The 15583-nt window shown below is 38.0% G+C and overlaps 1 protein-coding gene and 1 pseudogene across 1 annotated transcript in view; one reads left to right on the forward strand and one right to left on the reverse strand.

The window, feature by feature from the left end:
- Positions 1 to 15583, forward strand: part of CCDC171 (coiled-coil domain containing 171) — a 293895-nt gene that overhangs the window by 7620 nt on the left and 270692 nt on the right. Inside the window, 2 exon segments of the mRNA XM_040631456.1 lie at positions 1828 to 1987; positions 8493 to 8628. Of these exon segments, the coding sequence (XP_040487390.1) occupies positions 1944 to 1987; positions 8493 to 8628 (180 nt within the window). The 5' untranslated portion in view covers positions 1828 to 1943.
- Positions 5489 to 5584, reverse strand: LOC121103189 (annotated as a pseudogene).

Consider the following 15583-nt stretch of genomic DNA (forward strand, 5'->3'; position numbering starts at 1 on the left):
TTACTCAGTTCTTAGCACCTTGGTTTTGTCTCCATCTCGGTTCACTTACTTGAGTTCCTTTTCTTTCAGTGAAATCTCTGAGGCTTTATTAGGAGCAGGGAAAGAGAGGTAGCTTTTTTTTTTTTTGTCTTCTAGGTATCCCCGTACACTGGCAATTCCACTAAATAATTCTTTTGATACATCTTTCCCCTAGACCAAGTCACCTTAAGTATCACTTACTCCCTTCCTTTATCAGGGACTATTATATTATATTTTCCCAGAGGGTTTGTATTCAGTGATGGAGCACTGTATAATTCTGTATATATTATTTAAATCTCAAATATATGACTTTGATGTAATTACCCCTTTTTATGGTTGAGGAAACAGGCTCAGAGAGTCTAAGTGACTTGCCCATGGCCACGTACTGGGAAGATGATTAAAGGCATCCTAACTCAGATCTCTCTGAGTCCAAAACTCATGGTCTGTCTTAGGCTATTGGACTTCTACCAGGGATACCAAGAGATACTTGTAAGATCTTGATATTTGTGTCTGTCTGAACTTAGTCACTGTTATCTCTGTTTAAAATATTTACCTAGAGATTCCTTCACACACACACTATGTATACACACACACACACACACACACATATATATGTATATATGTATATATATGGGTATATACTTAAGCAACTTACTTTAAATGGTTAGCTTTGTATAATTTGGAGTTATTTCCCATAGAAGAGGGTTCTAGACAGGCCAGCGTAAGTGTCAAGTACTCTCCTCTTTCCTTATTCCTCCTTGATCTTTAAGAGAAGGACTTTGAAAATTACCATGAGATCATTTGTGGGGAGTACTTTGGTCTTTTTGATTGTAACATTGCATTAAAAATATGTCATTTATGAAAAAGGCTTTAGGGACTTAAAAATGTCCCTGGACTTCACTTTCTTTCAAAGTGCATTCTGTTCTCCAGAAATAGGCTCTACATTCCTTTTCTAGTTCAAGAGTAATTTGTCACTGTTTTATTAAGATCATTTTTTCTTGGGGTGTCTGAGTGGCTCAGTTAGCTAAGCATCTCCCTTCAGGCTCAGGTCATGATCCTGGGGTCCTGGGATTGAGGCTCACGCGGGGCTCCCTGCTCAGCGGGGAGTCTGCCTCTCCATCTGCCTCTGCCCCTCTCCCACCCTGTGCGCTCTCTCTGTCAAATAAAGAAAATCTTTAAAAAATATTTTTTTCTCTTCATTTGAGAAATTAAACTCTAATAGAACTTTGTTCTTATAAGAAGGAATATCTTTTTAACATTTTGTCATTTTTGCTTCTAATCTTTTTTTAAAAGAATTCAGGGACACATGGGTGGCTCAGTTGGTTAAGTGGCTGACTTCGGCTCAGGTCGTGATCCCAGGGTCCTGGAATCAAGCCCCATATTGGGCTCCTTGCTCAGCGGGAGCCTGCTTCTCTCTGTACTTCTGCCTGCTGCTCTCCCTGCTTGTGCTCTCTCTCTCTGTGTCAAAAAAAAAAAAAAAAAAAAAAAGGAACATAATAGTTTTTAAATGTTTTCATGTTTGTTATAAAATAATTTTAAAAATACAAGTAAGGGGTGCCTGGGTGGCTCAGTCGGTTAAGTGTCTGTTTTTGGGTCAGGTCATGATCCCAGGGCCCTGGGAATGAGCCCCGAGTTGGCCTCCCTGCTTAGTGAGGAGTCTGCTTCTCCTTCTCCCTCTCCTTGCTCATGCTCTCTCTCTCAAATAAATAAAATAAAATAAATACAAATAAGTTGAAGAAAAAGACAAAAACCACTCATAGTCTCAGGACTCATATATAACCACTGTTATGTTGTTTACTATTTTAACAGACTTCAGCCCATCTAACCGGTAAGCCACAGACATCTCAGACAGGTATAATCCTCAATAACGAAGTACACCATTCAGAAACAGTGGGCTGTTTTCAAAGAGCTGGAAGAGACTTACCATGAGTTTAAACACTTCAAGTAATTCCCCTGGTGACACCCAAAGGTAAGCTGTCAGTCTCTTCCTTTAGTTGGGGAATGCTTTTGGGTTGCAGGCCTCAGGGAGAAGTCAGTGTTTGGGGGTGCTGACTGTAAGGATTCTCGGCTAAGGGAGGCCCACTAAGCGAGGCCTGCTAAGGGAGGCGGAAGCTTCACGTGCCTGGAGGAGTGGGTGTGACCTTCACAGCAGTGGGACCGGGATGTGCGACCACGTGCTGCAGTCCCTGCTCCTTTGTGAACTCGTCCACAAAAGTCCGCGTGTGTCCTTTCTCCCGACCTTTGAGAACTGCTCATTCTTTTCTCCTTCTCAAGTGTCGTCTTCTCATGGTTTTGCTCATCCCCATTTCGGTGTGGTCATTACTTTGCCCTAATCTCGTTGGCTCTAGTTGTTCTGACTTCGCGCCCCAGCCGTGGTTCACGACTTCTCTTGAGGCATTCTTCGGGTTTTAGCTCCTGTTCCAACAGCTTCTACTTGGAGTTTATATCCAAGAACTGCCGTGGCTTCTCTTTTTTGTATCCTTGATATCTGCCTTTTGGCGAGGTGCCGGCTTCTGGCTGATGCGCCTCTGATGTGAAAGATAGAACACTCTGAGTCTAGAATATAAAACAGAGCCCTTTCGGAGAGCACAACCCAAAGCGTGGTTTACAAAGAACTAAGTACAGAAATTGAAAGTAAGTGTTTAGAAACTTTTATAATCACATAGCAGTGTGATTTTCTGTTCGTCAAATCTAGTAATAAAACACTTGTGGCTGTGTTTTACCTCTTTTAAAAATTTCTTGTTAAAAGAATTTCTTGTTTAGTCATTTAAAATATATTTTACAAAAGTATCATTTGTTGGGGGGAATAGTCCTTGCTCATGTTTAGTTTGAGAAGAACTGATCTAGACAGGCTTTTCGGCAAGGATGTGTGGGTGGGGCAAGGACCATGACTAACATGTACTTCATCTATAAATAGGATTTGCTATAGAAACATCTTCCACCTATCTTTAGAAGCTACCTTAAATCCTTTCTGGAGAAAGGTATGAAATAAATGAACAAAAATATAAACTTTTGACTTCGCTAAAAGCCATTTCACTTTTGGAGGGAACTTCTTAACACATAAATATCTGTCATGATTTTTTTTAAAAAAGCTTTTATTTATTTATTCGTCAGAGAGAGAGCACAAGCAGGGGGAGCTGCAGGCAGAGGGAGAAGCAGTCTCCCCACTGAGTAAGGAGCCTGAGGCAGGACTCAATCCCAAGACCCTGGGATCATGTCTGTCGTGATATTTAATACCTAATGGCTCTTTAGAATTCTAGAATCTGGCTAAATGAAGTTAAACTTTGCTATTTACCACTAATTTACTTTCTGTTTCTATAGATTTGCCTTTTCTTTTTCTTTTTCTTTTTTTAAAAAGATTTTATTTATTTATTTGACAGAGAGAAAGCCATTGAGAGAGGGAACACAAACAGAGGGAGTGGGAAAGGAAGCAGCAGGCTCCCAGCAGAGCAGGGAGCCCCATGTGGGGCTCGATCCCAGGACTCTGAGATCACGCTTTGAGCCGAAGGCAGACGCTTAATGACTGAGCCACCCAGGCTCCCCCCATTTCTTCTTTTTCAAGATTATTTTGGTTATTCTGATTCTTCTGCTTTTCCATATACATTTTAGGATCAGCTTGTCAATTTCTGCAAAAAATCCTGCTGAGATTATGGAAGGGATAATGTTGAATCTGTAGATCAACTTGGAGATAATTGTCACCTTGATAATATTGACTCTTCCAATACATGAATATGAATGTGGAATGTCTTTTCATTTATTTAGGTCTTTAATTTTGTTCTACAATAATTAGTACTTTTCCTAAATATATATATTTTTGATGTTATTATAAATGGAATTATTTTCTAAATTTCACTTTTGGATTATTCATTGTTAGTATACAGAAATGTAACTGATTTTTGTATATTGATCTTACATTCTGTGGCCTTGCTAAAATTGTTTTTTTGGCAGTGTTTTTGTTTCTTAATGAATTTCTTAGGATATTCTTATAAGATCATGTCCTTTGCAATTAAGGATAGTTTTATTTCTGGGGTGCCTGGCTGGCTCAGTTGGTAGAGGACAGGGTCGTGAGTTTAAGCCCCACGTTGGGCATAGAGCTTACTTTAAAAAAAAAAAAAAGGATAGTTTTATTTCTTTTCTTCTAATATATATGCCCTGCCTCCTTTCCTTTTCCTTTTCCTTCCTCCCTCCCTCCCTTCCTTCCTTCCTTCCTTCCTTCCTTCCTTCCTTCCTTCCTTCCACTGTCTAGAACCTCCAATATATCTTAAATAGAAGTGGACATGTTTGTTTTGTTCCCAGTCTTAGGGGAATCTTTTGGTCTTTCACCATTAAGTATGCCAGTGGTAGGTTTTTTTCACAGATGCTTTTTACCAGATTGAGTAAATTTCCTTGTATTCCAAGTTTGTGGCATTTTTTAAAAAAAAATTACGAATAGGTGTTGAATTTTGTCAAATGCTTTTTCTGTATTTATTGAGATGATTATATAATTTTTATGTTTTAATAAAATGGTATATTACATCAATTGATTTTTAGACATTAAATCACTTTTCTATTTTTGGGATAAATCCCACTTTTGGTCATGTTGTGTAATCCTTTTAAGATGTTGCTGGATTTGGTTTGCTAATGTTTTGTTGAGGATTTTTTGTATTTCCATTCACAAGCGATATTGGTCTGTAGTTTTCCTTTCTTGTGATAGCTGACTCACTTTGATCTTAGGTAATCTGGGTTAATAGAATGATCTGGGAACTGTTTCTATCTCCTCTAAAGTGAGGATTGATATTATTTCTTTTTAAAATGTTCAGTAGAGTTTATTAGGGAAGCCATCTGGACTTGAGCTTTCTTCGTGTTTAGATTTTTAAAATTATTAATTCAATATCTTTAACTGTTATGGGTCTATTCAGATTTTGTTTCTTTTGGGGTTAGTTTTGATAATGTCAGTTTTTCTAGGAATTTTTCCATTTGATCTACATTGTCTAACTTGTTGGCATATAGTTGTTCATAGTGTTATAATATTCCTTCTAGGTTGGTAGTGTCATTCCCTCTGTCATTCTTTATTTTTATAATTTGAATCTTTTTTTTTTTTGTCAATCTAGCAACAAGTTTAGCAAGTTTGTTGATCTTTTTAAAGAACCAAATTTTGATTTCAGTGATTCTCTGTGTTGTTTTTAGTCTTATTTAAAAAAAAAAATTAAAGTTACCTAAGTACGTTATTGAAAGAATCTCCTGGTTCTACAAGGCTTACTCACTGCTATTAGGAAAAATAGCAGTACTAATTTGCTTGTGACAAATCACCCTCTTGATCTCTAGAAGCAATCATTCTCAAGTCTCTGAGATGATTTTTATTTTAAAAAATCATTTTTAATTTATTTAAAATTTTGTATTTTTTTGTATTGAAATATAGTTGACACACAATGATACATTAATTTCAGTACAAGATAGTGATTCAACAAGTCTGTGTTATGCTCTGCTCATGAAAAGTGTAGCTGCCATCTGTCACTATACTTGTGCAGGGGCCAAGCTCATCTCTGTATTGTTCCAATTTTAGTATATGTGCTTCCAAAGCCAGCACTGTCACCATATTCTGAAATGATTTTTAAAATCTAAAGCTTTAAAATTTTTTTTTAATATTGCTGTGTGATTTTTCAGGTTTAGCTGTTACCTACTGACTGCCCACTTTACAAAAGATCAAAATTTATTTTTTGTTCGTGCTTGCCTCCTTTTACTGTCCTCTCTATATTTAGTTTTCCATGTTTACATTATTATAATTTTGAAAATCCAGTTGAGCCATGTAGTAGTATTTAGTAACTTTTTTTTGTCTTGTACATTGTTTCCTTTGGATTTGATAATTGTTTCATTGATTGCTTAGTTTGCCTAATTTCTATGAATTTATCAAGAATTCAGCTTCATACTCCAACCAAGTGGCATAAATCTCTCAATATGTTCAGATAGTCGAAGTATTCTGGGTTTATCCTTGATTGTAAGTCCAGTAGAGTTAGCATACAGTGTTATATTAGTTTCAGATGTACAATAGAGTGAGTCAGCAATTCTATACATTACTTGTATTCTTTTTTTTTTTTTTTTAAAGATTTTATTTATTTATGTGACAGAGAGACAGCCAGCGAGAGAGGGAACACAGCAGGGGGAGTGAGAGAGGAAGAAGCAGGCTCCCAGCGGAGGAGCCTGATGTGGGACTGATCCCGGAACGCCGGGATCACGCCCTGAGCCGAAGGCAGGCGGTTAACGACTGCGCTACCCAGGCGCCCCCATTACTTGTATTCTTAATCCCCTTCACCGATTTCACCCATCCCCCTGAAACATTCTGTTGTCTTCTGTTTGCCTCCTCTTCAGGAAGTCGCTCCTGGAGGCTTTGGCCAGTCCAGGAGTCCAGCTGGGACGGATTGCCCTTTAGGTGCTGTGCTTTTGCCACAGCGGCACAATTGTCACCTGCTGCTCCTTTCTTCACTACCCTGGAAATCGTGGTGCTGTTTTGTCTGTCTTGAACACCCTACTTTCGGGATCCCATGTCTTTCTCTTTCACCATTTAGGTCCTCTTGAGAAAGTTCATGGGAGGTAAATGTTTTGGTGTCTTGTAGGTCTGAAATAGTCTTTCTCATTCCCTTGTAACTTGTTGGGCATACAATTCTAAATGGATATTATTTTCCCTTGGAACTTTTTCGGGCATCCAGGAGATTTTTTTTTTTTTTTTTTTTACATTTACTTATTTAGCTTTTCATTCCTTTGTGTTTTGATTTCCAAGAGTCCTTTTTTTGTTTTGTTTTGTTTTCTCTGAACATTTCATTTTTTATCACATGGAGTTTTTGTTTTATGGATGTTATTTCTTCTCTTATTTTTCTGAAGGTATTTTTTTCTCCTCTTTTTAAAATTCCCCTTTCCCTGCATAATCTTTGAGGGTTCTTCCCCTCTGTCCCCCAATTTGGTCTCTGTCTTTCTAACTCTTGTTTCCTAATTTTGGTGATCCTTAGCTCACTGTTTTCATTTGAAAGTAGGGGCCTACCAAGCTGTTTGGAAGCTCTTTGTGTAAGGCTTTGTGTTCATGGCATTCTCTATAGGGTGACGTAGTTAAGGTGTCTGTTAGAGAATCCCTAGCATCAGCATCTTTAGGTCTTTTTCACCTTGCTGGTTTTTACCTTCCGTTCTCTGCTTGGCTGCCATTGTTCTGGCAGACGAGATGTTTTAGAAGACCAGGGCTTTCACTTATTACATAATTTCTGACTTGAGTCTCCTGTTTTGTTATAGGGTCTTATACCATTTGTATCTGATGTCTCTAATCCACAGACCTTCTGTTTTTATCCTCTCCAGGGAACAAACCCTTGCCTAGTGTTCTGCCAGAGTGAGAGAGACGGTACCCAGCTGGGTGATATATAGGGTAGAGGATCTGAGGATCTCATTTCTTTGGCAGACTTTCAACCTATTATCTTGTTTTCTGCTCTACTTTTACCCCACTTTCAAGGCTGTTGTCAATTAATTGAGCTTTGGGTGTAAATCAGGTTGCTTTTCCCAAATTTGGCTTTAAATCCAGTTCTCTTATGTAAATCAGTTACCACTCACCCACCTGGTTTCCAGCTTCTAATATTTTATTGCTATTGCTCTTCTGTGCTCTTCCTGCTTTTGGATTTTTATCTCTAAATTCTCTTTGGTGATAACTTTCATTAAATTTTTAATTTTGGAGAGGGAGTGCTTTAGTCTGCTGTTTCTTTCTTTTATTTTATTTTTTTTAAAGGTTTGTGTATTTGTTTTAGAGAGAGAGGGAGAGCGAGAGCAGGGGGTGGGGCAGAGGGAGCGAGAATCCCAAGCAGACTCTGTGCCCAGCTCAGAGCCCATCGTGGGGCTTGATTTCATGATGCCGAGATCACCCCTGAGGCGAAACCAAGAGTCAGAATTTCAACCTACTGCTCCACCCAGGCGCCCCTAGTGTGCTGTTTTTAAGCCTGAATCTATATTCTGTCACTCATGCTTTTTCTTTTTGTAATATGTATTTATTACATTTGCCATAAATAAAATATAGTACATAAAAAGGTAAAAAGCACTCAAGTTTTTCCAAAACTATGCAGTATGTGGGGCCCCTTGGTGGCTCAGTCATTTAAGCGTCTGCCTTCGGCTCTGGCTCCCTGCTCAGAGGGAGGGCTGCTTCTCCCTCTCCTCCCTGCTTGTGCTCTCTCTCACTATCTCTGTCTCCCTCTCACTCAAATAAGTAAATAAAATCTTAAAAACAAAACAGAAGTACACAGCTTGTGATAGGATCATTCTTTAAGTACCATCACGAAACGGTAGTTTGTTTCTGGCCATACACTACTTCGTATTTCTACCTCACTTTTGCAATCGACATCTTTTACTAGCTTGTAAGTTTCTTTAGGGCAAAGACCATATCATGTTCCTTGTGATTTCTGAAAAATAAGTTATTAGAAATACCAGAAATAGACTTAGTGAGAATTATGTTTTTTTATCTCATTTTATAGGTTGAAGAATGCCTCATCTGATGTAAAACAAATGTTTAAAAGTGAAACAGACTTGGACATAACTGCTGATCTCAGAAAGAAACTCCATCGGGCTAAGAAAGAAAAATTAGAAATAACAACTAAACACAATGCAGAGGTAGAATTTTTTTCTTTCAAATAATGTTAAAAGTAGAATTTGGTTATTTTCGATTCATTTCATATTACAGACTCCACGTTTAACATCACCATGACATTCTTGAGCTTAAAAAGGAAATTATAATAAAGAAAACTTTTTTTTTAATATAGTGGAACTGTATAGAAGTGTTAAAGAGAAGTTTAATGAATTATTATATTGTATGTTGTCTTACATTTATTTTAATTAATGGGTTAAACGTGATAAAAAAGTAACTGATGAATGCCTTTAGTGACTACAGGATTTGTAAATTAGACATTTTTGAAATTTTAATTTAGGTTCTTTATGGCTCAATCTTAAGTAGATTTGAGTATGGATTTTTTTTTAAAGATTTATTTATTGATTTTGGAGAAAGGGGGGAGAGGGGAAGAAGGAGAGGGAGAGAGAGAGAGAGAGAATCCCCAAGCAGACTCCCCACTGAGCGGGGAGCCTGATGAGGGGCTTGATCCCAGGACCTGAGATTATGACCTGAACTGAAATCAAGAGTCAACTGCTCAACCGACTGAGCCACCCACGCGCCCCTGAGTATGGAATTTTTAGTCATAGTGTAATTCATAAATTATTCTAGTTTCTTTTTGTTTTATTATATCGTCGTATCTTTTATTACTATGTGTATATATGTATACATATATATATTTCCTGGTATGTGTATATATTCCAAGGGTAGTAGCTCTCTTTTCCTCTAAAATAATTCATGAATTATCTGTTTCTATCACTTCTGTCAGCTATGTTTTTTCTCTGTTTTCTCTTTTTCCTCTGTTTAAATCTTACTCTTTACGTGCAGTTTAGGCAGCCGGGTGTGGTGGGAAGAGTATCAAGTTACACAAATCTGGACTCATTCTTGGCCCTTCCACTTACAAGATAATGTGACCTTGGGCAAGTTATTTATCCTGTACATCATTGTTTTCTCACTGTGAAATGCTGGTGCCAAAGGGTTGTTGTGATAACTAAGGGAAATAAAATTTGTAAAGTGCCTGTGCTCTGTAATAGTGGCCGTAATTTATTGACGTTTAAGCATAAACAGTGTATTTTCCTTCCTTTTTTTGCTGAATTCTGATGCTGTCCTGGCAGGAAACCTTTTAAAGCCCCCCTAGGTGAAATGAATGACTCCTTTTTTTTGCTCTCCTATAACGTGGTGCTGTTACAGGTATTTTAGAGCCAAACATTTATTTCCTGCTTACCTGCTCTTCATTATTCCATAAGCTTCCTGAGAGCTGAAAGCAACAACCATGCTTCGTCCCTGTATCTCTCATGGTTCTTCCTGGCACATAGTAGGTCCTCAGTGGCTATGTGTTGAATAAAAAATGACTTTTTTTCAGATTGTCTAAGGAACAGGAGCTTCTCATTAAAATAGCAAGCAATGACTATGTGACTGTTTTATTCGTACTTTTAGTGGCAGTTGAGGTAATTTTAAAGGGTTATTGCAGTAATTGCTTTTATTGACATTGTAATATTACAGTGAATATAAAGTGATGTTTGTTAAATGTATGTTAATTGTTTATAATTTCAAAACTTATTTTTTAAAACCAAATATGCATTTTGCTTGGGAATAATTATATTGTGATAATCATTCATCTATATTCTTTCACATATATTTGCAGTTGTCGTCAGAGTTCTTAGACCACGCTCTCCTCTCTTGTTTGATCAAAATGTTTTGAAATATGTGTTCACATTAAAGAGATAGGAAACTATTTCAGGGAAGAATGATAATTTTCTCGCAATAGGCAGTTGTAATTGGTTCAACTCCAGTTTCATGTTACTATTCATATTGTTTCAGTCATTTGCTTCGATGATTTTACTTGTATTATATAACAGTTTTTTAAGTCATATAATCTCTAAATATGTCAATTATAAAGCAGTGCAGGGAAGAATGAAACTATCTAAAAACTAAGGCCATATATTTGCTTTATTAGATATTTCTAATGTTAATACACATCATACTGGTGACTGGCATAAAATATCTTTAAAATCTGGGGCCGCCTGGCTTGCTCAGTCAGTAGAGCCTGTGACTCTTGATCTCGGAGTTGTGAGTTCAAGCCTCACATTAGGTGTAGAGATTACTTAAAAATAAAATCTTTTTTTTTTTTTTTAAAGATTTTATTTATTTATTTGACAGAGATAGAGACAGCCAGCGAGAGAGGGAACACAAGCAGGGGGAGTGGGAGAGGAAGAAGCAGGCTCATAGCGGAGGAGCCTGATGTGGGGCTCGATCCCATAACGCCGGGATCACGCCCTGAGCTGAAGGCAGATGCTTAATGACTGTGCCACCCAGGAGCCCCTAAAAATAAAATCTTAAAAAAATAAAATCTATGTCCATTATTGGATGAATGGATACAGAAAATATAGTGTGTATGTACACACACACACACACACACGGTGGACTATTTTTCAACCATAAAAAAGAATGAAATCTTGCCATTTGCGACAACATGGATGGGCTTTGAGGGCATTATGCTAAGTGAAATAAGTCATACAGAGAAAGATAAATACAGTATGATCTCATATGTGGAATCTAAAAATAAAAAACCAAAACCCAAGCTCATAGATACAGAAAACAAATTGGTGGTTGTCAGAGGTTGGGAGTAGGGGTTGGGCAAAATGGGTGAAGGGGGTCAAAAGGTATAAACTTCCAATTATAAAATAAACAAGTCATGGGGTTGTAATACACAGCATGGTGATTAGAGTTAATAATACTATATCGTGTATTTGAAAGTTGCTAAGAGAGTTGATCTTAAAAGTTCTCATCACAAGAAAAAAATTTGTAATTATGTTTGGTGATAGATGTTAACTAGACTTACTGTGGTGATCATTTTGCAATATATACAAAATATGAAATCATGTTGTGCACCAGAAACTAATACAGTATGTCAGTTTATATCTCAATAAATAAAATAAAATAAATACATTTAAAATCTCTAGGAATTTTATTGTTGTAGGTTCTTGGATAAATTACTTAATTTTTCTGAGCCTCAATTTTGACAGTTTTAGAAATAAATTACTTTTGAGATTTATTAGTAGGCAGAGGGTATGGAGAGAGGAGTTGCTCATAAGACTCACTGCCTCTAGATGAGACCAAGTTGTACTGATGTGGATGATTGGGATGGGACAATGCCACAGGAGTTTCAGTGTTGCAGTGGTTGTTAGAATCATTTGAACATGGTAATAGAGATGTGTGAAATAGGGCATGAGAACGTGAAGCTATTCAGATATCTCCTTGGCCCAGACAGTGATGATAGAGCAGGAAAATCTTCTAGAGAAATGAGGATGGAAGAGGATAAAGAAGAGCAATATAACTTTCTTTAAGCCAAAAGGTACTGGAAACTTAGGACCAAGTAGTAAACTTTTTGGGCTTCAGGACCTGCAGATATTGTTTGACTGATCTAGCCAGTTCTCTTAAGAGTAGGAGTTCTTAAGCTGGAGTCCTTAGAAACACAGACACCAAGGAATGCCTATACTTAGATGTGGAAAAATTATATTTTATGTATATTAACCTCTAACTCATTAAGCATTTCTTTCAGTTATAAAGGCTTAACCCAGCTGGCCCTCCTTTAACAAACCGTCATAGTATTAGCAGTACTTTTGACTTTATCATCACTAGAAATCACAGTTACACAATTCAGTTATTGTGAGTTTCAAAATATTGTTTATACCTGTCACTGTCTTGAAGTTACACTGGTTGTGAGACCTGTGCATAGCGCTTGTTAGTTAGTGGGTTATTCAAGAAACACATTATGGCATCACAGATTTGCTTTTATCTTACACGTTTGTTTTTATACTTTGATTTTTTTTTTTGTGATCCTGTTTTATGCATTTAATTCTATTATTCTGAGAAGACTTTGCCAGATTGCAAGGAGGGTCATGGCGTAAAACTTGTGAAAAACCTTTCTGTGAGAGGCTGAGGCATGCTGTAGAGGACAGGAAGGAAGATACGGAGGATGCCAGAGAGAGGAGGGTCTAAGATAGCTGGTTGAGTGTAAGGACGTTAAAGAATGCAGGCCAGTTTTCAAAAGGAGGGAGATCCCATCTTGCTGCTGTCTCATGTGTTGAACCCTTAAATGAGAAAACCTCATGAGCAGAGGATAGGTTTCTATCAGCTGTGTAGGTAGCTCGAGAAATCAAATATGGTCCAATCAGGAAAAGAGGGACATTCATAGAGGGAATTGGCTGTACAAGTGATGGAAGACCTAGGACTCTAAATAGAGAATGGGGAGGTAACAGCAGGAAGCCACCACCGCCTGTAGGCCAGAGGGCCAATGGGAAGAGATGATGACCAGAGTCCTGAAGTTGGGGCTGTCTGGAGGCAGGAAGAGCCATGGTAACGGCTGTTCAGTGTTGGGATGTTAGAGGGAGGGGAGGGGAGTTGGACCTTGAAAGAGATGCAGCTACTGTCAGAGACACTACTGGAAGTTGAGCCATTTGGCATGGAGTGTGGGAATTGTATAATAGAGTAGAGCAGATGAAAGGCATTGGGGAATGGGTCAGAGATCAAATGCGCACATGCTTGGCCGTCACACCTTATTATCACTCCTGTGCTTGTATGTAACCCTGTAGAGTAATATCTTGTTTCTGCGTAACATTGCAGGTTGCAACTCAAATAGCCTCTATACAAAGATGCTCCCACCCTTGCCAAAATGGGGGACACAAAGGCTTACTTGTCATTGCATCCATCTCACAGATGATACATGTCCTCACCATCAGGTTTTTATAATTTGGTACCTCATGAATTTAATTGAAAAGTCACTATTACCAGCATTCTTCATATGAGGCCAGAGGGGAGGAGCCAAAAAAAAATCACGAATATATACATAAAACAGTTATGCAGAAAGCAGCTGCAGTTCTTATTCCTAGAGATGGTCCTAAGGTTACAATGATAGAAAGGTAGGACTTGATATTTTGGAGGCTCAAGTTAGGATTCTGCTCATCAGACTGAGATCTTTTGTTTTTTTCTAGTTTGTTTTGTTAATTTAGATCAAATAATGCTTTAGAACGGCTACTCTATTATGGTAGGCATTAGCTACATGTGTCTTTTGAGCACTTGAAATGTGACTAGTCTCAATTAAGATGTACTGTAAATGTAAAATACTGGATTTCAAAAACTTGGTACAAAAAATGCAAAACATTTCACTAAAAATTTTTCATACGATTACATGTTGATATAATGATAATCTTGGCTATATTAAGTTAAATAAAAGACATTAAAATTAATTTCATGTATTTTTTACTTTTTAAAACGTTGCCACTAGAGGGGCGCCTGGGTGGCATAGCGGTTGGGCGTCTGCCTTCGGCTCAGGGCGTGATCCCGGCGTTGTGGGATCGAGCCCCATGTCAGGCTCCTCCGCTGTGAGCCTGCTTCTTCCTCTCCCACTCCCCCTGCTCGTGTTCCCTCTGTCGCTGGCTGTCTCTATCTCTGTCGAATAAATAAATAAAATCTTTAAAAAAACAAAACAAACAAAAAAAAACAACGTTGCCACTAGAAAATTTAAAATTACACGAGACTCGTATATTTTTTATTTTTTTTTAATTTAAATTTTTTTTTAAAGATTTTATTTATTTATTTAACACAGATAGAGACAGCCAGCGAGAGAGGGAACACAAGCAGGGGGAGTGGGAGAGGAAGAAGCAGGCTCACAGCGGAGGAGCCTGACATGGGGCTCGATCCCACAACGCCGGGATCACGCCCTGAGCCGAAGGCAGACGCTTAACCGCTGTGCCACCCAGGCGCCCCTCGTATATTTTTTATTATTAACATATAATGTATTATTTGTTTCAGGGGTACAGGTCTGTGATTCATTAGTCTTACACAACACACAGCGCTCACCACAACACATACGCTCCCCAGTGTCCACACCCAGCCACCCCATCCTTCCCACCCCCCTCCACTCCAGGAACCCTCAATTTGTTTCCTGAGATTAAGAGTTACGTGAGACTTGTATTATGTATATATTGGACAGAGCTGCTTTAGAAGGCTATCACTTTAATTTCTATACCATCTACACCATAATCAGTTAGATGCCACCATAAATACCTGGGGTCAGATTGCTAGGATTACTACCATAATCCTGCTGTCCATTGTAGTTAACTGTCCTCATCTTGTTTCTAATGGTTAATTGCTACCACTTGGACTATAATCTCTGGTATATGGAGATTAGCTACCAGAGCTCTCTAAGGATGCTTGTGCTGTGCATTCCAGTGTATTTTATAGCATTTTAATTAGGAAAAGAATATCCTTTGCACTCTTGAAGAGGATGTAGTTAGGGAAAGTGGTGGTTTTTGGTTTGCTCTCATTAAACCACACCCATCTCCTAAGACTTCATATTATGTCAGGAAAGTACTGGCATTTGACCTTATTAAGTAATTGTAGGCTGGTGTTGAGTTCAATTTACAGTCCCCCATCCTAGCAAATTGTTAGAACTAGCTTATTAAATCCAAACCAATCCCATGTATGTTCTGCAGGTTCCTGCTACTACAAGATTAGCAAGATTTTGCTTTTTTTTTTTTTTTGCTACATAATCTGTTTTCTACTGGTGCAGATTATGCATTTCTTCTCCTATGGTATACTGAGATCTGAATTGATCTATGGTGTCAAAGAGTGGTGGACGTGTGCTTGCAAATCCCCTTGCAAGGCAACTGTTTCAGGCGTGCTCACTAGTAAGTCTTTAAGCAAGGGAAGTCTATCTCAGACAGGGAGGAGAAGCTGCCTTTGTTGGTAAGGGATGTTTAGAAGGGATTTGGAAGTTTATAATTTTCAGATTTGTCTAATTCCAAAAGCCCTCATCCCATCTCCTACGTGCCTACTTAATGCCCAACTGATACATACTATCTTAACATTAGAAACTTGGCGAGACTCTTCATTCAACTTGTAATGTAATTCTACAGTTCCCATAATTAGATTTTCTGTCTGGTCTTTAGCCTTGTCAGC

Source organism: Ursus maritimus, unplaced genomic scaffold (genome assembly GCF_017311325.1).
Source record: "Ursus maritimus isolate PB19 unplaced genomic scaffold, ASM1731132v1 scaffold_17, whole genome shotgun sequence".
Taxonomy (NCBI): domain Eukaryota; kingdom Metazoa; phylum Chordata; class Mammalia; order Carnivora; family Ursidae; genus Ursus; species Ursus maritimus.